Below are 25,676 nucleotides of genomic sequence, written 5' to 3' on the forward strand. Positions count from 1 at the left end.
GCCAACACGGTAAAAGCCCATTCTTACTAAAAATACAAAAATTAGCCAGGCATGGCGTCGTGTGCCTGTAATACCAACTACTCAGGAGGCTGAGGCAAGAGAATCGCTTGAACCCCAGAGGCAGAAGTTGCAGTGAGCCGAGATCACGCCACTGTACTCCAGCCTGGGTGACAGAGTGAAAATCCATCTAAATAAAAAATAAAAATAAAAAATTTAATTAGCCAGGCATGGTGGTGACAGCCTATAGTCCCAGCTACTTGGGAGGCTGAGGTGGGAGGTTCATTTGAGCCCAGGAAGTTGAGGCTGCAGTGAGTTATGATTATGCCACTGCACTCCAGCCTGGCCAACAGAGCAAATGAGTCTCTGTCTCAAAAAAAAAAAAAAAAAAAAGCAACAAGTACAATTATTAATGGTAGTTGCCATTTGCTGAGTGCATACTACATGCCATGTGTCAGTACTAGACACTTTCATACATCATATATAATGCTTACAATAACTTCCAAAGTTGATGTTTTTATTTTCCTTTTACAGAAAAGTAAACAGCTCAGAACAGTCAGGGAATTCATTGGTCTTACAGCCACTACTTAAGTCCAGGCGTCTCTGATGCCAAAGCTCATGCTCTTTCTATTGCATCATGCTGTCTCTTGAACTGCATACAGTGTTCCATAAACAATCTGGAAGGCGCACACACACACACACACACACACACACACACACACACACCCCTCCTACAGAATTATATACGTAACCAGAGGCAAGGGAAAACTTTCCTTTTGCCTGCTGAAGATTCATTGGAAAGCACTGACAAGAGGCACATTTTTTTTTTTTTTTGAGACGGAGTTTCGCTCTTGTTACCCAGGCTGGAGTGCAGTGGCGCGATCTCGGCTCACCGCAACCTCCGAAGAGGCACATTAATAGGAGAAAACCCGGCGGGGCACGGTGGCTCACGCCTGTAATCCCAGCACTTTGGGAGGCTGAGGTGGGTGGATCACAAGGTCAAGAGATCGAGACCATCCTGGTCAACATGGTGAAACCCTGTCTCTACTAAACATACAAAAAAAAAAAATTAGCTGGGCATGGTGGCGCACGCCTTTAGTCCCAGCTACTCAGGAGGCTGAGGCAGGAGAATTGCTTGAACCCAGGAGGAGGAGGTTGCAGTGAGCCGAGATCGTGCCATTGCACTCCAGCCTGGGTAACAAGAGCGAAACTCCGTCTCAAAAAAAAAAAAAAAAAAATAGGAGAAAATGCATACAAATGTATTAACCTGTTCAGGGGTGTCCGATCTTTTTGCTTCCCTGGGCCACAATGGAAGAAGAATTATCTTGGGCCACACACAAAATATACTAATAATAGCTGATGAGCTAAAAAATAAAATAACATAAAATCACGGTAAAAATCTCATAGTGGCCAATCACGGTGGCTCACGCCTATAATCCCAGCCCTTTGGGAGGCCAAGGCGGGTGGATCACTTAAGATCATAAGTTCAATACCAGCCTGGCCAACATGGTGAAACCCTGTCTCTACTAAAAATACAAAAATTAGCTGAGTGTAGTGACATGACTCTGTAGTCCCAGCTACTCAGGAGGCTGAGGCAGGAGAATCGATTGAACCCAGGAGGCAGAGGTTGCAGTGAGCCAAGATGGTGCCACTGCGCTCCAGCAAGGATGACAGAGTGAGACTCTATCTCCAAAAAAAAAAAAAAAAAAATCATAATGTTTTAAGAAAGTTTATTAATTTGTTTTGGACCATATTCAAAGCCATCCTGGGCCACACGTGCCCCACAGTTTGCAGATTAGACAAGCTTGGGTTATGTGGGAGCCTTCAGAATGAAGACCCAGAGTTACAGGGGAAATTGTCCATTTTTATGCTGAGGTTTGACAAAGTAGGGACAGCCATGTAGAAGTATGTTTGGACAAAAAGGGTCTGATCTAGGCTGGGTGCAGTGGCTCATGTCTGTAATCCCAACTTGGGAGGCTGAGGCAGGTAGATCACTTGAGGTCAGGAGTTCAAGACCAGCCTGGCCAACACGGTGAAACCCTGTCTCTAATAAAAATACAAAAATTAGCCAGGTATGGTGGTGCAGGCCTGTAATCCCAGCTACTCGGGTGGCTGAAGCACCATAATCGCTTGAACCCAGGAGGCAGAGGCTGCAGTGAGCCAAGATTGAGCCACTGCTCTCTGGCCTATGTGACAGAGCAAGACTGCCTCAAGAAAAAAAAATAGTTACTCCTGCTTATCTCTTTGAAGGAGGTCTCAAAGGTTCAGGAGAATCTTTAAGAAAATGTAAATACCTTTTAGAGAATAAAACTTTAAACTAGTCTTAACCGAGTATAGGCAGCAGTCATTTGAGAAAAAGTCCCTTCTAGCAGAGACGAACAGGGGAAGGCAACGAACGTTTTCGCGAGAGATTCCTATGTGCTTTCACTGTGCTAGCTGCCTTCCTCCGTGTCTTAATTCCCATTTTGCAGGCTAATACACTAAGGCTCAGAGGGTAATTCTCTCAAGCTCCCAGTGGTCCTTTGTTAAGTGCCTGAGGTGCGTGCAAAAGCTCCCACTTCGGAAGACCTTGCGGCTTCCGTGAAGGCTTCTGCCTATGCCTAAGGAGGCACTCCTTACCACTGCAGCCGCTCAGCACTTCTTCCCAGATGTAAATGCTGCAACAAGATACTAGCAAAGACTATTCCCTTACTTGCAGTTCTGCCACTAATTAGTTTTGTGACTTGACATCTCAATTCTCTAGGCTGCAATTTTCTCATAAGTTAAACTGATGATCTCTAAGCTCTTTCCTAACAAAGATGAATCTTCAATCCCCACGCAATTCAAGGCTAGCTAGAGTGGTTGAACTGCCCCTTCCCCCTCACCCACCAGATGGCAGACACAAGTTCAGCAGCCCCGTGAACACTGCTAAGCCTTGGAGTTTTTTTTTTTTATTTATTTTTTTTATTTTAAGATGGAGTTTCACCATGATGGCCAGGCTGGTCTTGAACTCCTGACCTCAGGTGATCCACCCACCTCAGCCTCCCAAAGTGCTAGGATTACAGGCATGAGCCACCACGCCCGGCCCAAGCCTTAGAGTTAAAGACAGAGGCCAGGTGCAATGGCTTACACCTGTAATCCTAGAACTTTGGGAGGCTGAAGCGGGTGGATTATGAGGTTAAGAGTTCTAGACCAGCCTGGCCAATATGGTGAAACCCTGTCTCTACTAAAGATACAACAAATTAGCCAGGAGTGGTGGCTCAGGCCTATAATCCCTTTGGGGGTTATAGGGAGGCTGAGGTGGGCTGATCACCTGAGGTCAGGAGTTTGAAACCAGCCTGGCCAACACAGTGAAACGCCATCTCTACTAAAAATACAAAAATTGGCCGGTCGTGATGGCACTCACCTGTAATCCCAGCTACTTGAGAGGCTGAGGCATGAGAATCACTTGAGCCTGGGAGGCAGAGGGTGCAGTGAGCCGAGATTGCATGACTGTACTCCAGCCTGGGGGACAGAGTGAGACTCTGTCAAAAAAAAAAAAAAAAAAAACGGGGGGGGAAAATCTTTTTGGGAAAATAAAAAAAAAAAAAAAAAGGTGGGGGGGGGAACAAAAGGAGAAGGACCTTAGAAATCTGTAGAAATCTCAGTTCAAGGGAGACTAGAAGTGCATGTGCTCCGATCTTGTGGCTCCCTGCCTTGATAAAGCCATTTGTATTCACTGAGGGGCTCCTCCCGGCACTGCTGTATTTAATTCTGGATAAGGTATAAATAGAACTTGGCTGACTGTCAAAGCACACCACCCACCACAATGTTCCGATCCTTCTGGGACATCAACCAAATCTGAGCCTTTGATTCCCTCTAGTGGCTTAAATTGGCAACTTTCGTAGCTGGTTCTTGGCATTTGTTATTGAATATTTAAGCATCTATTAGATGCACTAAATTGGTGCTGGGTTCTCTAGCTCTGCCTGGAGTGTAGGGCACTGGTTTCATTTAAGCATTTTTGTGTCCGACGGAAAGCGAGCAAGGGTAAAAACCAGAGCCCCTTCTTACAAAGCTGCTTCTTACTAAGCTTAGCTTACTACGGTGCAAACCAGTGAATTTCCCAGCTATTCTAAAGCTACTTTATAGCGATTCTGGGAGGATGGGTTATTTTATGGGTTATTTCTGCCACTAAATGAGATTAGGACCTTGGGCTGTCTCTTTTACCCCTGCGTCTTAGTTTGCTCATTGGTAAAAATGGACATGTTGGGTTACACTCAAATAAATTCAGCAAATATTAATTGAACACCTGCAGTGTGAGACCCTGGGCTGAGTACTACCAGAAGTCAGCAATGAATGGTACTTGATCTCAAGGAGCTTACCGGCTAATGGGAAAACCAGACATCCCGAAAGCCACATGAAATTGGGAACGAGGAGGCGGGCATGGTAGCTCACGCCTATAATCCCAGCACTTTGGGAGGCCGAGGCGGGTGGATCACTTGAGGCCAAGAGTTCGAGACCAGCCTGACCAACATGGTGAAATCCTGTCTCTACTAAAAATACAAACAAAAAAATTAGCCAGGCATGGTGGCACATGCCTGTAATCCTAGCTACTTGGGAGGCTGAGACAGAAGAACTGCGTGAACCTGGGAGGCAGAGGTTTCAGTGAGCTGAGATCATGCCACTGTTCTCCAGCCTGGGCAACAGAACAAGACTCAGCTCATGAAACTACGGAGAATTGTCCCAGCTACTCGGGAGGCTGAGGTGGGAGGATCGCTTGAGCCCAGGAGCTCTGGGCTGCAGTGCACTATGCTGATGGGTGTCCACACTAAGTTCGGCATCAATATGGGACCTCTTGGGAGCGGGGGACCACCAGATTGCCTAGGGAGGGGTGAACCAGCCCAGGTCAGAAACGGAGCAGCTCAAAACTCCCATGCTGGTCAGTAGTGGGATCACGCCTATGAATAGCCTCTGCACTCCAGCCTGGGCAACATAGCAAGACCCTGTCTCTTAAAAAAGAAAAACTACGGAGAATGGAAGATAGAACTTGGGGGATACAAGAATGTGTGTCTCAGGCTGGGCAGGGTGACTCATGACTGTAGTCCCAGCACTTTGGGAGGCCGAGGTGGGCGGATCACGAGGTCAAGAGATCAAGACCATCCTGGCCAACATAGTGAAACCCCGTCTCTACTAAAATATAAAAATTAGCTGGGTGTGGTGGCGTGTGTCTGTAGTCCCAGCTACTCAGGAGGCTGAGGCAGGAGAATTGCTTGAACCCGGAAGGTGGAGGTTGCAGTGAGCCGAGATCGTGCCACTGCACTCCAGCCTGGCACCTGGCAACAGAGCAAGACTGTGTCAAAAAAATAAATAAATAAAAATAAAAAATAAAAATAAAAAAAATAAAATGTTTAAAAAAAAAAAAAATGTGTGTCTCTAAGGGAGGCAAGAACTCTGAGAGCCCACTTGTTCCCCACGGTATTTCTGTACTTATAGAGAGGTCGGTAGGGTAACCTGTCTCTAGGAAGGCTCTAAGGAGCAACCTGGAACCCAGCCTGTGACCTGGTATTGAAGCCTGTTCTGGGGAGGATGCCAACCCCTGTCTTCCTGTCTCAGTAGAAGGAAAAGAACTGTTCTTGTGGAATGAGCAGAGAAATTCAGGGACCTGAAACAGTTTAGCGCAGGCATACCGGATGGAAAAGAAGTATTTCCAAGAGCTTCATTTAGAGGCACAAGGCAAATGAAAAACAAAGAAATAAAGCAAAGCAGGGCTATGACTTCCTCTAACACAACAACTGAGGGTGGACACTATTTGGGGAGCTGTGTGAACATGAGCAGTGGAAAGGAAGGCGGTGTTGTTGTTGGGGAAAGAACACGGGGCTGCCTGTTGGACAGATCTGGCTGCATCAAAACAGACTTGAATCCAGACTCAGTGCCTACCCTCCCCAACTCACCCCCGAATAAAACACATAGTACTCCTGGCTTCCCCATCACTGCTACCGCGATCACCATCCTACCAGTCATGCAAGCTTGAAAATGATCCTTTTTTTTTTTTTTTTTTTTTGAGAGGGAGTCTTGCTCTGTCACCCAGGTTAGAGTGCAATGGTGCAATCTCAGCTCACTGCAACCTCCCCCTCCTGGGTTCAAGCCATTCTCCAGCCTCAGCCTCCTGAGTAGCTGGGATTACAGGTGCCTACCCACATCTCTGGCTAAGTTTTGTATTTTTAGTAGAGGTAGGGTTTCACCATGTTAACCATGGTTGGCCAGGCTGGTACTAACTCCTGATCTCAAGTGATCTGCCCTCCTCAGCCTCCCAAAGTGTTGGGACTACAGGCGTGAGCCACGGTACCCAGCCCAATCTGTGCTTTTGAATCCTTTTTCTTTCTCCTCTAAGATCCAGTCAGTTGCTATGTTCTGTGGTTTTGACTATCACATGATCTCACAAATCCATCATTTGTTTACTATCTTCACCACTATCCTAAGGCAAAATCTCTTACCTGGAAAAAATTAACAGCGTTTTCACAAATGTATGTCTCAATATTTCCCTTTTCCTGTTCATTCTACACACAGCTCCTAAACTCTTTCTTCTTTTTTTTTCTTTTTACTTTATTTTATTTACTTCACATCTCCTTGAATTAAACTATCACTTTCTTTTTTTTTTTTTTTTTTTTTTTTTGAGACGGAGTTTCGCTCTTGTTACCCAGGCTGGAGTGCAATGGCGCGATCTCGAAGCACCGCAACCTCCGCCTCCTGGGCTCAGGCAATTCTCCAGCCTCAGCCTCCTGAGTAGCTGGGATTACAGGCACACACCACCATGCCCAGCTAATTTTTTGTATTTTTAGTAGAGATGGGGTTTCACCATGTTGACCAGGATGGTCTCGATCTCTTGACCTCGTGATCCACCCGCCTCGGCCTCCCAAAGTGCTAGGATTACAGGCTCGAGCCACCGTGCCCGGCCTAAACTATCACTTTCTTAAGCAAGAGATTACGTTGTCGGGAGTGGTGGCTCACGCCTGTAATCCCAGCAGTTTGGGGGGCTGAAGTGGGTGGATCACCTGAAGTCAGCAGTTTGAGACCAGCCTAGCCAATATGGTAAAACCCTGTCTCTACTAAAAATACAAAAAAATTAGCCAGGTATGATGGCAGGTGCCTATAATCCCAGCTACTTGGGAGGCTAAGGCAGAAGAATTTCTTGAACCTGGGGAGCGGAGTTTGCAGTGAACCAAGATCACGCCACTGGACTCCAGCCTGGGTGACAGAGTGAAACTCTGTCTCAAAAAAAAAAAAAAAAAAAGTCTGGGCAAGGTGGCTCATGCCTGTAATCCCAGCACTTCGGGAGGCCGAGGTGGGTGGATCACGAGGTCAAGAGATTGAGACCATCCTGATCAACATGGTGAAGCCCTATCTCAAAAAAAAGAGAGAGAGTGAGAGAGAGATTATGTCACTGTGCTCTTTGTAACAGGAAAGGTCTTTCATCCCATCAACTGTTTCACTTTTCCAGCATAATTTGTTACTACTTTTCCACATTTCTTCTTCACACCATTTCCACATTTCTTCTTCGCACAAGCCAAGATGAACTATTACCATTCACTGAATATCCGTGCCCCCACCTCTCCCATCCTGTGCCTTTGTTCCTGTCACCTCAACATCTCAACACCTTTCCTCCTCCTCTATTCTACCCAATGAATGAATTCCATTTTCCAAGCTCCATAACAAATGCCACCTTCTCCCATAATAAAATCAATTGCCTTTTATTCAGAGCCACCCAGTGCTAAACATATACTAGATGATTTACATACTCTATTTCTAATATTTACAGAACCTTTGAAGGATTTAAGCTTTTCCTGAACCCTACATTGAATTGCCTATAATTTCTCTCCTCTAAATTTGCATATTCCTTTGATCATGAATAATTTCCCTTTATACTACACTATCTGTGTAGTTGTCTTTTTATCCTCCTAAATACATGCTACTGGTCAGCAACAACTATTACTAGATTTGAAGAAAATAAGAAGGTTCATCTCTAAGGTTTTCTCCAGTTTCAAATGGCTATGATCCTATAATTTAGGAACTTGTGTTTCAGCTGGGCGAGGTGGCTCACACCTGTAATCCCAGCACTTTGGAAGGCCGAGGCGGGCGGATCACAAGATCTGGATTTCGGACCAGTCTGGTCAACATAATGAAACCCCCATCTCTACTAAAAATACAAAAAAAAAAAAAAAACCAACCAAACAAACATAACCAGGTGTGGTGGTGTGCGCCTGCAATCCCAGCTACCGGGGAGTCTGAGGCAGGGGAATCGCATGAATCCGGGAGGCAGAGGTTATGGTAAGCCAAGATTGTGCTGTTGAACTCCAGTCTGGGAGACCGTGTGAGACTCTGTCTCAAAAAAAAAAAAAAAAAGAAGAAGAAGAACATGAGTTTCTTGACAACTTAGTGTAGTTTCCATGAGTATCATCTTCTTGGAAGCCTCTGCTAAGAGAAGACAGAAAGATCAAAAAGCAAGTTGTGACCAGGCATGGTGTCTCATGCCTGCAATTCTAGCACTTTGTGAAGCCAAGGTTGCAGGATCACTTGAGCCCAGAAGTAACTTGGAACCTGGCATAATAACAGAGCATGACCCTGTCTCTATAAAATTAGCCGGCATAGGGGCATGTGGCTGTAGTCTTAGCTTCTCTGGAGGCTGAGGTGGGAGGGTCGCTTGAACTGGAGAGGTTAAGTGTGCAATGAGCCATGATTGCACCACTGCACTCCAACCTGGGCAACAGAGAGACACCCAATCTCTCAAAAATAAAAATAAAAAGCAGGGAGGTGCAGTGGCTCACGCCTTTAATCCCAACACTTTGGGAGGCTGAGGCGGGCGGATCACGAGGTAAGGAGTTCAAGACCAGCCTGACCAACATGGTGAAACCCTGTCTCTACTAAAAATACAAAAAAAACCTACCTGGGCATGGTAGCACATGCCTGTAATCCCAGCTTTCAAGATGCTGAGGCAGGAGAATTGTTTGAACCTGGGAGGCAGAGGTTGCAGTGAGCTGAAATCACGCCACTGCACTCCAGCCTGGGTGACAGAGCGTGACTCCATCACAAAAAAAAAAAAAAAGCAGTTGACATGAGCAATTTCATTGTTCATAAAGACCAAGTAAGGTAAGAAAGACAGGCACTATTAGGAGGTAATCTGGGGTGGTTAAAGAAGACATGATGAATTCAGTTAACAGAGGAGCCAGTGTGAGAGCAGGACTTCTAGTACTCCTGGTTCAAGACTCTTCCAACACCTTGACATGCCCTTGCTCACAGGAACATTCCATAATTCTTTGTTGTCATATTTGCTCCCCACATATTGCCATCTAGTCTCTGCATTACTCATTAAAGATTTTCTTCTTCCAGTTTCCTACTATGTTGGAACCTTAGGGACTCACACCGAGATCAAGAGAGTGGCAGAGGAAAAGGTCACTTTGCCCTGTCATCATCAGCTGGGGCTTCCAGAAAAAGACACTCTGGATATTGAATGGCTGCTCACTGATAATGAAGGGAACCAAAAAGTGGTAAGTAGACACCTGGCTGGAGTCCCTCCTCCTTCTTGTCCCCCTGCATTGGCCTTTCTTCAGTCTTCCAGTCTTTCAGTCTTTCTTGTTGGCTCTCAAAGAGCTAGAATTCTTTTTTCATCTGGCTTATACTTGAAATACTTTAGATAAAAAACCATAGAGAAGAAAGAGCATTGCTGGGTGCAGTGGCTCACACCTGTAATTCCAGCACTTTGAGAGGCCAAGGCGGGTAGATCACCTGAGGTCACAATATTGAGACCAGCCTGGCCAACCTGGTGAAGCCCCGTCTCTACGAAAAACACAAAAACTAGCTGCAGGTGCCTGCAATCCCAGCTACTCGGGAGTCTTGAGTCAGGGGAATCATTTGAACCCGGGAGGCAGAAGTTGTAGTGAGCCAAGATCGTCCCACTACACTCCAGCCTGGGTGACAGAATGAGACTCTTTCTCAAAAAAGAAAGAAAGAAAGAAAGAAAAGAGTATTCGGGGCCAGGCGTAGTGGCTCATGCCTGTAATTCCAGCACTTTGGGAGGCCGAGGTGGGTGGGTCACTTGAGGTCAGGAGTTCAAAACCAGCCTGGCCAACATGGTGAAAACTCATCTCTACTAAAAATACAAAAAAAATTAGCCAGATGTGGTGGCATGCAATCCCAGCTACTCTCTGAACCTGGCAGGCAGAGGTTGCAGTGAGCAGCGATCATACCACTGTACTCCAGCCTGGGCAACAGAGTGAGACTTAGTTTCAAAAAAGAATACTTGGGTTGTGAAAATAAGAGACTCGGTGTTCTTTGGGCAAGCCAGGACTATTAGAAAACCATCTGGTATTTGTGGAGGGAGGGAATCTGTACTGTTAGTGTCTTTGCCTAAGGAGACTAAGTAGCCAATGATGAGGCAGAAAAAAAAAATGAAGACTAGGATGCAGTAGCTTGATTGCCTAGGCTGGAGGGCCAACCTGAAGCCCTCTCCGGGAGGGCTGCTTCTGTTCTTCCTGGTAAATATTTATGACCACTATCTATGCTTCAGCCTTCACAAAGTCATGACTTCCAAGTAATAAGATTATGTGATATGACAATGCATGATGCAGAGAAACAAGTATAGCACATGAAGGAAAATGTTTCACACATATCTAATTGGTGGAAAGATAATGATATTGGTTCTAGGGTGGAAAACTAAAGGAGCGGGCCCTGTGTCTTCAGTGCTCCAGTTGGGTTGGACTGTGACGATCCCTGTGCCTCCAGCAATGTGAACAGAACTTGTAGTGCTTGGCCTCCTGAGGATCTGCTGGGGTGGCCGCTGTGAGAGAAGGAGAGAATGAGCACTTGGGAACCTACTGTTATTATCCTCTGCCTTGTTTGCATTCAGCCACAGTAGCTTTCCTGAGTCCAGGTTTTTTTGTTTTTTTTTTTTGTTTTTTTTTTTTGAGACGGAGTTTCCCTTTTGTTGCCCAAGCTGGAATGCAATGGCACGATCTTGGCTCACCACAACCTCCGCCTCCCAGGTTCAAGTGATTCTTCTGCCTCGGCCCCCTGAGTAGCTGGGATTACAGTTATGCACCACCAAGCCCAGCTAATTTTGTATTTTTAGTAGAGACGGGGTTTCTCCATGTTGGTCAGGGTTTCTCCATGTTGGTCAGGCTGGTCTCTAACTCCCTACCTCAGGTGATCCTTCCGCCTCGGCCTCCTAAAGTGCTGGGATTACAGGCATGAGCCATTGTGACCAGCCCAGTACAGGTTTTCTCATCCCCTTTACTCATTGAATTTTTTTTTTTTTTTTTTTTTTTTTTTTGAGACGGAGTTTCACTCATGTTACCCAGGCTGGAGTGCAATGGCGCGATCTCGGCTCACCGCAACCTCCGCCTCCTGGGTTCAGGCAATTCTCCTGCCTCAGCCTCCTGAGTAGCTGGGATTACAGGCACGCACCACCATGCCCAGCTAATTTTTTGTATTTTTTTTTTTAGTAGAGACTTGACCAGGATGGTCTCTATCTCTTGACGTCGTGATCCACCCGCCTCGGCCTCCCAAAGTGCTGGGATTACAGGCTTGAGCCACCGCGCCCGGCTACTCATTGAATTCTCTTTTTGTTAGAAGTTTAATCATTAGGCCAGGTGCGGTGGCTCATGCCTGTAATCCCAGCACTTTGGGAGGCCAAGGCAGACAGATCACGAGGTCAGGAGATCAAGATCATCCTGGCCAACATGGTGAAACCCCATCTTTAAATAAATAAATAAATAAATAAATAATTTTTTTAAAAAAAGAAAGAAAAAATTTAATGATTAATAAATAATCTGTATAGTCAGGTGTGGTGGCTCATGCCTGTAATCCCAGCACTTTGGAAGGCCAAGGCAGGCGGATAACCTGAGATTAGGAGTTCGAGATCAGCCTGGCCAACATAGTGAAACCCCATCTCTACTAAAAATAGCTTGGTTTGGTGGCCCATGCCTGTAATCCCAGCTATTCAGAGGCTGAGGCAGGAGAATCACTTAAACCCAGGAGGCGGAGGTTGCAGTGAGCTGACATCATGCCACTGCACTGTAGCCTGGTTGACAGAGCAAGACTCCATCTCAAAAAAAAAAAAAAAAGAAAGAAAAAGCCTGATGAGGTGGCACATACCTGTAGTCTCAGCCACTCAGGAGGCTGAGGTAGGAGGATCACTTGAGCCTAGAAGTACAAGGCTGAAGTGAGCTATGATCACACCTATGAATAGCCACTGCACTTCAGCCTGGGCAACACAGCAAGACCCTATCTCTAAATAAATAAATAAGAAGTTGTCAGGCCGGGTGCAGTGGCTTACACCTGTAATCCTAATACTTTGGGAACCTGAGGCGGGTGAATTGCTTGAGCCCAGGAGTTCAAGACCAGCCTGGGCAACAAAGTGAGACTCTAGCTGTACAAAAAAAAAATTTTAATTAGCCAGATGTGATGACACATACTCATAGTCCCAGTTTCTTGGGAGGCTGAAGCAGGAGGACAGCTTGAGCCCAGGAGGTCAAGGCTGCAGTGAGCTGAGATCACACCACTGTACTTTAGCCTGGTCAACAGAGCCAGACCCTGACTCTAAAAAAACAAAAACAGGTAGGGCGGGGTGGCTCACACCTGTAATCCCAGCACTTTGGGAGGACAAGGTGGGCCGATCACAGAGTCAGGAGTTTGAGACCAGCCTGGTCAACATGGTGAAACCCCGTTTCTACTAAAAATATAAAAATTAGGTGGGCGTGGTGGCAGGCGCCTGTAATCCCAGCTACTAAGTAGGCTGAGGCAGGAGAACCTTTGAATTCAGGAGGCAAAGTTTTCAGTGAGCCAAGATTGCGCCATTGCACTCCAGCCTGGGTAACAGGGCAAAACTCCATCTCAAAAATAAACAAGCAAACAAACAAAAAAAGCAAAACAAAGAAAAAAGTTGTCCTTTGCTCTTCTCTATGTATACCACTAATTTTATAACATGGTTTATGCTGGGAGGAGCTAAGGTTTTCACTGAAAACAGACTTCAGTATTGCTATTATAGTTTCACCTGCTTAAATAGCTGTCTGTGTCACCTCATGATATTGATTTGCTTGTCATTTTGTTCTCATACAGCAACAACCTAAGATACTATCTGTTGTCTGTAGAGCGAGGTCACCTTAGCCTGAGTATATTTATTTATTTATTTATTTTGAGACAGAGTCACACTCTGTTGTCCAGGATGGAGTCCAATAGTGTGATCTCAGCAAGCTCCACCTCCCGAATTCAAGTGATTCTCCTGCCTCAGCCTCCTGAGTAGCTGAGATTCCAGACGTGCACCGCCATGCCCAGCTAATTTTTGTTGTTGTTGTTTTTTGAGATGAAGTTTCACTCTGTCACCCAGGCTGGAGGGCCGTGGCGCCATCTCAGATCACTGCAACCTCCACCTCCTGGGTTCAAGCAATTCTCATGCCTCACCCTCCCAAGTAGCTGGGATCACAGGCGTGCACCACCACACCCAGCTAATTTTTGTTTGTTTTTAGTAGAAACGGGGTTTCACCATGTTGGGCAGGCTGGTCTCGAACTCCTGACCTCAGGTGATCTGTCCTCCTCAGCCTCTCAAAGTGCTGGGATTACAGGCATGAGCTACTGCACCCAGCCTCTGAGTATGTTTATTTTAACAGTTTCTTGGTCAATCCTAGATTTGATACTCTCAGTTCTGAATTAAGTGATTACAAGCCCATGTTCCTGTAATAAAAATCCAAGAATTACTGATAGATTCTCTTCTTTTATTGCACTTGAGGCAGGTTCCTTAGGTCTTTCTGACTAGACCTAATCTTCGGCTTTCCTTTCTGCCCTCAAAGAATACATTTTGACCAAGAATGCTGCTAAATCAGGTTAGAGAAAATCCTCCACCCTTGGTATCTTATCATCCTGTCCTGCCTACAATAATAATCCTATCAAGCAGGTTCAGCTAGAAACCCCCTCAGTCCTGATGGTTCCTCTTAGTAATTTCATGACCCCCACCCTGCACCTTGGCTGTTGTAAACTCCCCTGGTCCTTGCTGAATCAGAATCAAGCCCAATCTCTGTCTCACAGTGGTCTTCATACCTATTACCATGCCCCGCCCCCCACCTTGAATACAGTCTGTCTTACTATCTTCAGCAAGTTTTGGCTAGGTGTGGTGGCTCGTGCCTATAATTCCAGCACTTTGGGAGGCCAAGGTGGGTGGATCACTTGAGGTCAGGAGTTTGAGGCCAACCTTACCAATATGGTGAAACCCAATCTTAAAAAAAAAAAAAATTCACACATCCAACTTTTACCCAAGTATTTTCATTTGAATTAAAGAAAAAATGGGCCGGGCTCGGTGGCTCATGCCTGTAATCCTAGCACTTTGGGAGGCCAAGGTGGGTGGATCACCTGAGGTCAGGAGTTCAAGACCAGCCTGGCCATCATGGTGAAACCCCATCTTTATATCAAAAAAAAAAAAAAAAATGAGCTGCTTGGTTATATAGCCAAGTGAATATAAGGGTTAGGAGGTTAATTATTGATTTTAAAAAGCCACTGATACGGCTTTAAGCAGTCACAATTCCCTACTTGTCTTTAATTGATACTGTGAAGCAAGGATGTCCATTTATTAATTCATTCAAGTTACACAAATTTATTTAGCACTTACTGTATGCCATGCTAGGCACCAGGATACAATAGTGAAGAAGACTTCATAGTCCTTACCTTCTTAGAGGTTATAGTGAAAAGACATTCAATAATTTTTTACAAAGATCCTGGCACATTGGCTAGTGTCTGTAATCTCAGCTACCCAGGAGGCTGAGGTGGGTGGGGTGCTTGAACCCAGGGGTCTGAGACCAACTTGGGTGACATAGTCAGATCCTATCTCTTAAATAATTAAGGGTTGGGCACGGTGGCTCACGCCTGTAATCCTAGCACTTTGGGAGGCCGAGGTGGGTGGATCACCTGAGGTCAGGAGTTCAAGACCAGCCTGGCCATCATGGTGAAACCCCATCTTATAAAAAATAAAATTAAATTAAAATAAAAATAAATTAATTAAATATTTTTTTAAATGGAGGGGAGGGGTAAGAAGAAAGGCAGGAACAAAGGAAGCAATAAATATTAGTGATATGCCAGGTACAAACCTGTTTAGCACATATTATCTTATTTAATATGTGCCAGTTGCAGTGACTTGTGCCTGTAGTCCCAGCTACTCGGGAGGCTAAAGTGGGAGGATCTCTTGAGGCCAGGAGGTCCAGATGGCCTGAGCAACATATTGAGAACCCCCATCTCTGAAACAATTTTTAAAATGTGTTAATGTAATACTCATAACCAGGATTAATGAGCCCATTTTACAAATAAGGAGCTGAGGTATGCCCATATGTGCGTATACACACAAACATAGTGAACAAATTGCCTTAGATCACCTAATTTGCAGTTTCAAATTAGGCACCCTGGGCTGCACCAGGCACAGTGGAGTAGGGAGGTCCACTTGAGCTCAGGAACTCAAGACCAGCCTGGGCAACATGGTGAAACTCCATCTCTACTAAAATATAAAAATGAGCTGGCCATGGTGGCTCAGGCCTATCATCTCAGCCACTTGTGAGGCTAAGGTGGGAGAATGGCTGGAGCATGGGAAGTTGAGGCTGCAGTGAGCAGAGATGGTGCCACTGCACTCCAGCTTGGGTTACTGAGGGAGACAGTCTCAAAACAAACGAACAATAAACAAATTAGGTGCCCTGACCTCAGTGCCTGGTCTGTGAACAACTAGCTGTATCACCTTCATAAATAATTTGAAAGTGTAATATGTGCTATGTAGGCTTCTCTGAGAGAACACCAAATGGTGGGAAAATCCTGATCTAAAACATCAAGAGATATCTGCATCCATCTCCATTCAAAGCAGTTTTACAATGGCTCTGCAGGTGATGGCACAGCAGAATGACTGCCGGAAAGTTGAGCTGCTCCATCTGTTCTATACAAGTCCTAACAAACTGTCCCAGGTCCACCAGGAATGCCATAATACAAACAGCCCCAAACCACTGAAATTCCTATTTTGAATTTTTTTCTTTGTTTGCAAAAGGATTAAACTGATGTTCATTTTTCTCCCATCATACCCCAATGAACTGCTTAGTCTCAGCACTACATTTCTTAAAATTAAAAACAAAATAGGCCAGGCGCAGTGGCTCACACCTATAATCCTAGCACTTTGGGAGGCCAAGGTGGGCAGATCACTTGAGTCAAGAGTTTGAAACCAGCCTAGCCAACATGGTGAAACCCTGTCTCTACTAAAAATACAAAAAAATTAGCCAGGTGTGGTGGTGGGTGCCTGCAGTCCCAGCTACTTGGGAGACGGAGGCAGGAAAATTGCTTGAACCTGCAAGAGGGAGGTCATAGTGAGCTGAGATCACGCCACTGCGCTCCAGTCTGGATGACAGAGTCTCAAAAAAAAAAAAAAAAAAAGAATATCTTGTATAATTTCTCCTTTCCAAAGATGTCAGATGCTTACCTGTATGTGATACCTTTTTTCTTCATTAAATACTGAGACAGTCTCAGCCTGGGCAACACAGTGCGATCTGTCTCTTAAAAATGTGTGTCTTTGTTCATATGTGTGTGTGTCTTTGTGTGTGTTGTATAGACAGGATTTTAGGGAAAGGGAGGAAAAGCAGATGGAGTCAGACCTACTTGAATGTACTAATAAGCACTGTGGTAGAGGTATGCCCCAAACACCAAAGCCTGAAGCAGGAAGTCACCATTCTAACTGGGGAGCTGAGAAGGCTATATACGGAAAGTGGTCCTTGAACTTGATCTTGAGACCTTATATAGGTGTTGTTGAGGTAACAATAGAACAGAAAAAGGCATTTCAGAAGGAAAAAAACTGCATAATTGAAGCTGAGATCTATCAGAAGACAGTATTCAGAATCAAGAAACAGCAGGTTTGGGGACAACGAGATGCAGAGATGTAAGGGCAGAGGTCAAAGATGAGGTACAGTCCAGACTGCACTGCATAGTATAACATTCAGAAGGTCAGGCCTTCAGCAGCGTGCACCGGTGATGGGAAACAGATTTTCAGCCAGGGAAATGCTACACACATGTGTGGAATTGTGGCAGGCCATTTCTCCCTAATAGCCAAACAGACAGGACTATGTGACAGTCACAGATAGGCCTGCATAGCTCTCCAGTAACAGACAAATTTCCACAGCGCTGCCTTAACACGGAGTAAATAATTAATTAAACCTAGGGAAATCCGTGCCCAGACATCAAAGCTAGAAATGAAACGTAGGGTCAGTAGGAGCCTTGCCTAGGCTTCTCCCTATCCTGGAGCAAGTCAAAATTATGGAGACAGTCTCATATTCCTGATGCCAGGACCCTTCTTGAGTCGACGAAATCTGAGACAAGTCAAGGTAACAGAGGCAGCTGTTTGAATAGATTTATTGGAAAGTCTAAGGCAGCTCTTTGGACCAACCTGTAAATGAGATAAGATAGAAATAATCCTTCAGGCCAGATGCAGCGGCTCACACCTATAATCCCAGCACTTTGGGAGGCTGAGGCGGGTGGATCACGAGGTCAAGAGATCGAGACCATCTTGGTCAACATGGTGAAACCCCGTCTCTACTAAAAATACAAAAATTAGCTGGACATGGTGGCACTCGCCTGTAGTCCCAGCTACTCAGGAGGCTGAGGCAGGAGAATTGCTTGAACCCAGGAGGCGGAGGTTGCGATGAGCAGAGATCGCGCCATTGCACTCCAGCCTGGGTAACAAGAGCGAAACTCCTCTCAACAAAAAAAGAAAGAATCCTTTAGCTGGGATGGTGGTTCATGCCTGTAATCCCAACACTTTGGGAGGCTGAGGTGGGCAGATCACTAAAGGTCGGGGGCTCGAGACCAGCCTGACTAACATGGCAAAACCCTGTCTCTACTAAAAATACAAAAATTAGCTGGGTGTGGTGGTATGTGCCTATAATCCCAGCTACTCGGGAGGCTGAGGCAGGAGAATTGCTTGAACACAGGAAGCAAAGGTTGCAGTGAGCCGAGATGGCTCCACTGCACTCCAGCCTGGGTGACAGAATGAGACTCTGTCTCAAGAAAAAAAGAAAGAGAGAAAGAGAGGAAGGAAGGGAGGGAGGAAGGGAGGAAGGGAAGGAGGGAAGGAGGGGAGAAAAGAATCACTCCAGTACCAAAGTAGACAGACCTTGAAGGTACTGAGACCCTCACAGCTTAATCGGACTTAGCAAGCATTTTTCTTTTTAGCCTCTGACCTTCCAGTTGAAACAAAATTAGTTACCTATAGCCTTAGGCAAATGCTATACTGCACATAGGCATACAACCCCAACCTATATAAGCATTAAGAAAATTGTAACACTTTTGAGTTGGTCTGGTGGAATTATCTCCGACCTTCTCCCTGTATCCAGTTACAGCAATGAATTCCCTTCTTTCCTAGTTTGTCTGCTTCTTGTTATTGGCCGTGAGAAAATGCAACCAGACCCAGCTCTTTCCAGGAAGAGAATATTCTGTATCCTTTGGGTACTGAACCGAACAATTTTTAAAACCTTAGGGGCTTTCTTGAACCCAGAACCAGGCTAATAAAAATGATGATGCTGGCCGGGCGTGATGGCTCACACCTGTATGCTCACAAATCCCAGCACTTTGGGCGGCAGAGGTGGGTGGATCACGAGGTCAGGAAATCTAGACCATCCTAGCCAACATGGTGAAACCTTGTCTGTACTAGAAAAAATACAAAAATTAGCTGGGCATGGTGGCACGTGCCTGTGGTCCCAGTTACTCAGGAGCCTAAGGCAGGAGAGTCACTTGAACCAAGGAGTCGGAGGTTGCAGTGAGCCGAGAATGCGCCACTGCACTCCAGCCTGGTGACAGAGCGAGACATAAATAAATAAATAAATAAATAAATAAATAAATAAATAAAAATGATGATGCTAACACTTGAGTGCTTACTATCTCATTCCCACAAAAATCCTATGAAGTAACACAGGCCCCTTTTACAGTTCAGGATCTCAAGGCTTCGAAAGAATAAGTGATCAGAGCCAGGCACACAGCTGTCGGTGGAGGGGTCTCTTTCCAGCCAGTTCTCGAAATCACTGCAGCCTGGCACAGCGTGTATTCAAAATCTGTATCACAACAAATTAATGAACCCTAAATGATAAGACATTTTGTTTTTGTTTTGTTTTCTTTTAACATACACTAGGCAATATCAGAGTGTACTGCACATATACTCATGCTTCAGTTACATATGTGTACACTGTGTCACGAAGAAAAATATGTTTCTGGCCAGGCGTGGTGGTTCAAGCCTGTAATCCCAGCACTTTGGGAGGCAGAGGCGGGCACATCACTTGAGGTCAGGAGTTCCAGACCAGCCTGGCCAACATGGTGAAATCCCGTTTCTAATAAACATACAAAAAACAGCTGGGCGTGGTGGCTCGTGCCTATAGCCCCAGCTACTCCAGAGGCTGTGGCAGAAGAATTGCTTGAACCCAGGAGGCAGAGGTTGCAGTGAGCTGAGATGGCTCCACTGCACTCCAGCCTGGGCCACAGTGAGACTCTCTCTCAAAAAAAAAAAAAGAAAAACGTGTTTCTTTTTTTTTTTTTTACTGGAGTGCAGTGGCACAATCTCGGCTCACTGCAAACTTTGTCTCCTGAACTCAAGCAATTCTCCTGCCTCAACCACCCAAGTAGCTGGGATTACAGGTGTGTACCACCACACCCCACTAATTTTTGTATTTTTAGTAGAGATGGAGTTTCACCATGTCAACCAGGCTGGTCTGGAACTCCTGACCTCAAGCGATCTGCCCGCCTTGGCCTCCCAAAGTCCTGGAATTACAGGCATGAGCCCCCAGACACAAAATGTATTTTATTTCTTTTTTTCTTTTCTTTTCTTTTTTTTTTTTTTTTTGAGACAGTTTCGCTCTTGTTGCCCAGGCTGGAGGTGCAATGGCATGATCTCAGCTCACTGCAACTTCCACTTCCTGGGTTCAAGCAATTGTCCTGCCTCAGCCTCCCAAGTAGCTGGGATTCCAAGTGTGCACTGCCATGCCTGGCTAATTTTTTTTTTTTTTTTTTTGAGACGGAGTCTCACTCTTGTAGCCCAGTCTGGAGTGCAATGGTGTGATCCCAGCTCACTGCAACCTCCACCTTCAGAGCTCAGGTGATTCTTTTATTATTATTATTATTATTTTATTGTTAAAAAAGACAGGGTTTCACCATGTTGGCCAGCCTGGTCTTGAACTCCTAACCTTAGGTGATCTGCCCACCTGGGCCTCCTAAAATGCTGGGATTAAAGGGTTGAGCCACCATAGCCAGCCTTTTTTGTTTGTTTTTTTCTTTTTTTTTTTTTTTTTTGAGACGGAGTTTCGCTCTTGTTGCCCAGGCTGGAGTGCAATGGCGCGATTTCGGCTCACCGCAACCTCCGCCTCCTGGGTTCAGGCAATTCTCCTGCCTCAGCCTCCTGAGTAGCTGGGACTACAGACACGTGCCACCATGCCCAGCTGATATTTTGTATTTTTAGTAGAGACGGGGTTTCACCATGTTGACCAGGATGGTCTCGATCTCTTGACCTTGTGATCCACCCGCCTCGGCCTCCCAAAGTGCTGGGATTACAGGCTTGAGCCACCGCGCCCGGCCGTTTTTTTCTTTTTTTGAGACGAGTCTTTCTCTTTCACCCAGGTGGGAGTGCAGTGGTGCAATCTCAGCTCACAGCAACCTCCACTTGCCAAGTTCAAGCGATTCTCCTGACTCAACCTCCTGAGTAGCTGGGATTACAGGCATGTGCCACCACGCCAGGCTAATTTTTTGTATTTTTAGTAAAGACAGGGTTTCTCCATGTTGGTCAGGCTGGTTTCAAACTCCTGACCTCAGGTGATCCACCCACCTCAGCCTCCCAAAGTGCTGAGATTATAGGCTTGAGCCACTGTGTCCGGCCTTGAAAAATGTATTTCTTTTTTTTTTTTTTTTTTTCTGGGATGGAGTTTCGCGCTTGTTACCCAGGCTGGAGTGCAATGGCGCGATTTCGGCTCACCGCAACCTCCGCCTCCTGGGTTCAGGCAATTCTCCTGCCTCAGCCTCCTGAGTAGCTGGGATTACAGGCACGCGCCACCATGCCCAGCTAATGTTTTGTATTTTTAGTAGAGACGGGGTTTCACCATGTTGACCAGGATGGTCTCTATCTCTTGACGTCGTGATCCACCCGCTTCGGCCTCCCAAAGTGCTGGGATTACAGGCTTGAGCCACCGCGCCCGGCCCTGAAAAATGTATTTCTTAATGTGAGTCTGTTCAAACAGTTTCAAAGTGCTTGCTGTACTGTTGTTCTAGTAGGCCAAAGCAGCCCAGTTCTATTCTGGACCACAAGCTACTAAGATTCTCTAAATTCAAATATACCTTTCAAGACAAAGGCATCTCCAGATGCTAGCCCAAATGCCAAAATAAACAAGTGGTTGGGCACCAAGGCTCACGCCTGTATTCCCAACACTTTAGAAAGCTGAGGCAGGTGGATCACCTAAGGTCAGGAGTTCGAGACCAGCCTGACCAACATGGTGAAACCTCGTCTCTACTAAAAATACAAAATCAGCGGGCGTGGCAGTGCATGCCTGTAATTCCAGCTACGTGGGAATCTGAGGCAGGAGAATCGCTTGAACCCGGGAGGCGGAGATTGCAATGAGTGAAGATTATGCCACTGCACTCCAGCCTGGGCAACAAGAGCAAAACTCCATCTCAAAAATAAATAAAATAAACAAGAAAGAAATTCCAAAGCCCTCAGGCCAAAAAGGTCACCCACCTCCCAAAGCCCACAAACCCCAAAACATCCTAAGCACTTCACTGTCTTCTAGGTTTTGCCTCTTTTAATTCTCCTAGAAAGCACAAACTGACTTCATGGGAGGTGATTATGCATCTGGGGAAATTTGACAAATAAGAAAGAAAGGGAAACATTAACTGAGCACCTATGAAGTGTTCCAAGCTTACCTGCCTTATCTCCAGGTGTCAGCCCCTTACTTTCAGTCTTTCAGTGCAGACAAACTCTAGAGCTTCCAGTGTTTTCCTGTTGCTAATGCAATTTCTTCCTTTCCAACTATCCCAGTAGTTTTGCATTATTAAGGCAGCTCTTCCACCTGCCAAGAAACCTACTCTTCCTATGGAGTGTAACAGGATGTGGAGCCAACACCACCCCACAAATATTTATTTATTTATTTCACTTTTTTATTTTTATTTTTTGAGACGGAGTCTTTCTGTTGCCCAGGCTGGAGTGAAGTGGCATAATCTCCACTCACTGCAACCTCCACTTCCCAGGCTCAATCGATTCTCCTGCCTCAGCCTCCTGAGTTGCTGGGTTTTTAGGTGCACACCATCACATCCTGTCTTCTTTTCCTTTTTCTTTTTTTTCCGAAATGGAGTTTCGCTCTTGTTGCCCAGGCTGGAGTACAATGGCGTGATCGGCTCACCGCAACCTCCACCTCCCAAATTCAAGCAATTCTCCTTCCTGAGAATTATAATCATGTGCCCCCACGTCCAACTAATTTTTGTATTTTCAGTAGAAACAAAGTGTCTCCATGTTGGTGAGGCTGGTCTCGAACTCCTGACCTCAGGTGATCTGCCTGCCTCCCAAAGTGCTGGGATTACAGGCATGAGCCACCTCACCCATACCTGTCTAATTTTTCTATTTTTTTGTAGAGATGGAGTTTCACTATGTTGGCCAGGCTGGTCTCAACTCCTGACCTCAAGTGATCCACCCACGTGGGCCTCCCAAAGTGCTAGGATTACAGGCATGAGCCACTGCACCCAGTCATTTTTTTTTTTTTTTTTTTAAAGATGGGGTTTCACCATGTTGGTCAGGCTGGTCTTGAACTCCCGACCTCAGGTGATCCACCCGCTTTGGCCTCCAAAGTGCTTGGATTACAGGTGTGAGCCACCACGTCCGGTCACTTTTAATTTTTTTTTCCTCAGGCCCATACTGGCTGATACATTTTTATTTTATTTTATTTTATTTTATTTTTTGAGACAGGGTCTCACTCTTGTCACCCAGGCTGGAGTGCAGTGGCGCAGTCTTGGCCCACTATACCCTCAACCTTCTAGGCTCAAGCAAACCACCAACCTTGGTCTCCCAAAGTACCGCATCTGGTCCCCCACAAGCATTTAAAACAAACAAGTACCACATCCAGGAGAAGTGCTGTGATCCTAGCTCTTCCCTGTCTGTATCTAAAGCAGAGGGCTTTCCCTTGAGTGCTAGGAACCCCATGGAATCATCTGCAAAATAATATGTGCATTTTTTTCTGTGTCAGAGGTCATAGGTCTTATCTGACTGAGTGAAAAAAAAAAACAAGGTGTGACTAAGCAATTACTTAGAAGTGGTGCTGGTAGGGGCTGGGCAAGGTGACTCATACTTGTAATTTCAACAGTTTGGGAGGCCAAGATGGGTGGATCACCTGAGGTGAGGAGTTTGAGACCAGTCTGGCCAACATGGTGAAAGCCCATCTCTACTAAAAATACAAAAATCAGCCAGGCATGGTGGCGTATGGCTGGAGTCCCAGCAACTCAGGAGGCGGAGGTTCCAGTGAGCAAAGATCGTGCCACTGCATTCCGGCCTGGGTGAGATTCCCTCTCAAAAAAAAAAAAAAAACGTCTCCCTGGCCCTAAAAACTCCTCCTTGGGATGCAGTGCCCCCAGTGGAAACATACGATTATTAATTAGTGATGTTTACCATGATTACAAGAGGAGCCAGAAGAACTGTCCCCATGCTAGCAGGATTACACTGCAGCTGCCCTAGTTTCAAATTAAGGTATATGTACTTACCTCATAGAGGCACTCAACAAATATTTATTAAACAAAAGAGTGGCCTGAAATCTAAGTATTTTATTGGAAACTCACCACCTTAACTTTTTTTTTCTATTATTTGAGACTGGATCTCTCTCTGTTGCTCAAGCTGGAGTGCAGTGAAGTGGTACAGTCTCAGCTCACTGCAACCTCACCTCCCATGCTCAAGCAATCCTTCCAACATCAGCCTCTTGAGAATTTGAGACTACAGGCACCTACCATCATTCCAGGCTAACTTTTGTATTTTTTTACACTAGGGTTTTGCCATGGTGCCAAAGCTGGTCTCAAACTCCTGAGCTCAAGAGATCTGCACATCTCAGCCTCCAAAAGTTCTGGGATTATAGGTGTGAGCCACTGCACCCCGCCTTAATCTTGTTTTAAACTGTAACTGCACTATGCTGACTTTTTTAGTGCAAGAAGTTAATAATTTGTTGCAAGGAGTTAATAATTTGTTGCAAGGAGTTAATAATTTAGTGCAAGGAGTTATTAAAATACTAAGAAGAGTATCTAGCAAAAAGTACATGCCATGCACATTTGTTAAATAAAGACAAAAATCCTGAGTGCACTGCATTGTGTTGATGGATTTTTTTTTTTTTTAAGATAGAGTCTTGCTCTGTCACCCAGGCTGCAGCACAGTGGCAGGATCTCAGCTCACTGCAACCTCTATCTCTCGGGTTCAAGCAATTCTCCCTCCCTCATCCTCCTGAGTAGCTAGGATTACAGGTGTCTGCTACTACGCCTGGCTAATTTTTGTATTTTCTAGTAGAGAGGGGGTTTTGCCATGTTGGCCAGGCTGGTCTTGAACTCTGGACCTCAGTTGATCCACCCGCCTCAGCCTCCCAAATTGCTGGGGTTACAGGCTTGAGCCACCTTGCCCAGCTGCATTATTTTCAATAGAAGCTGAATGTCATGGAGAGGGAGGGAGGAAAGCTGCATGTTATGGGGAAGGGAGCAAGGATAGGGATTTACCTTCAGAAATACTGGGCTTCAGTGTGAGCTCTGAAATTCATCTTGGGCAAGGGTCTTCACCTTTTAGAGTCTAAAAGGTTTCGAGTTCGAGTTTTCTGAAAATGAATTAGGGTCTCATTTTTCTCATATATTAATTTCCACAGAAATAGGAATTTACTTGTGGATGGCTGATGGAGATGCCTGTTTCTGATCCATAGCAATGCAAATCAATCTTGTTCATAAAGATGTGAATGAATTTTGTCCCAAGAAGAATGTAAATCTCTTTCAGTCCTACTTTTCATTTAAACTGGTTATAATACCTTACTGGTTTTATCATTAAGTGAAATAAAATACTTGACATTTATTTTCTATCTATATGAGAGTCATAGTTTTGCCTTTTATTTAAAAAAGTTATCCTACCAGCCTGGGCAACAGAAGGGGACCCCATATCTATTAAAAATTAAAAAATTGGCCAGGCATGGTGGCTCACACCTGTAATCCCAGCACTTTGGGAGGCCAAGGGGGGTGGATCACAAGGTCAGGAGATCGAGACCATCCTGGCCAACATGGTGAAACCCCATCTCTAAAAAATAAAAACTAAAACAAAAAAATTGGCCAGGCCTGTGATTCCAGTACTTTGGGAAGCCAAGGCCAGCATATCACAAGGTCAGGAGTTTAAGAACAGCCTGGCCAACACAGTAAAACCCCATCTCTACTAAAAATACAAAAATTAGCCAAGTGTGGTGGCACACACCTGTAATCCCAGGTACTCGGGAGGCCAAGGTGGAAGAATTACTTGAACCAGGTAGGCGGAGGTTGCAGTGAGCCGATACCACACCATTGCACACTCCAGCCTGGGTGACAAAGTGAGATTTCATAGGCTGGCTGCGGTGGCTCATGCCTGTAATCCCAGCACTCTGGGAGGCTGAGGCAGGCAGATCACGAGATCAAGAGATTGAGACCATCCTGGCCAACATGGT

The 25,676-nt window shown here is 45.5% G+C and overlaps 1 protein-coding gene across 2 annotated transcripts in view; it reads left to right on the forward strand.

The window, feature by feature from the left end:
- CLMP (CXADR like membrane protein) overlaps positions 1-25,676 on the forward strand; it is a 129,661-nt gene that overhangs the window by 89,529 nt on the left and 14,456 nt on the right. Inside the window, exon 2 of one of the 2 annotated variants that reach the window (XM_032285150.1) lies at positions 9,340-9,497. In XM_032285150.1, coding sequence (XP_032141041.1) covers positions 9,340-9,497 — 158 coding nt within the window. Of the gene's footprint in view, positions 1-9,036; positions 9,498-25,676 lie in introns of those variants that run through there. The other variant, XM_032285149.1, reaches the window with a different exon arrangement.

This window comes from Sapajus apella, unplaced genomic scaffold (genome assembly GCF_009761245.1).
Source record: "Sapajus apella isolate SASKATOON/1434 unplaced genomic scaffold, GSC_monkey_1.0 scaffold16, whole genome shotgun sequence".
NCBI lineage: Eukaryota > Metazoa > Chordata > Mammalia > Primates > Cebidae > Sapajus > Sapajus apella.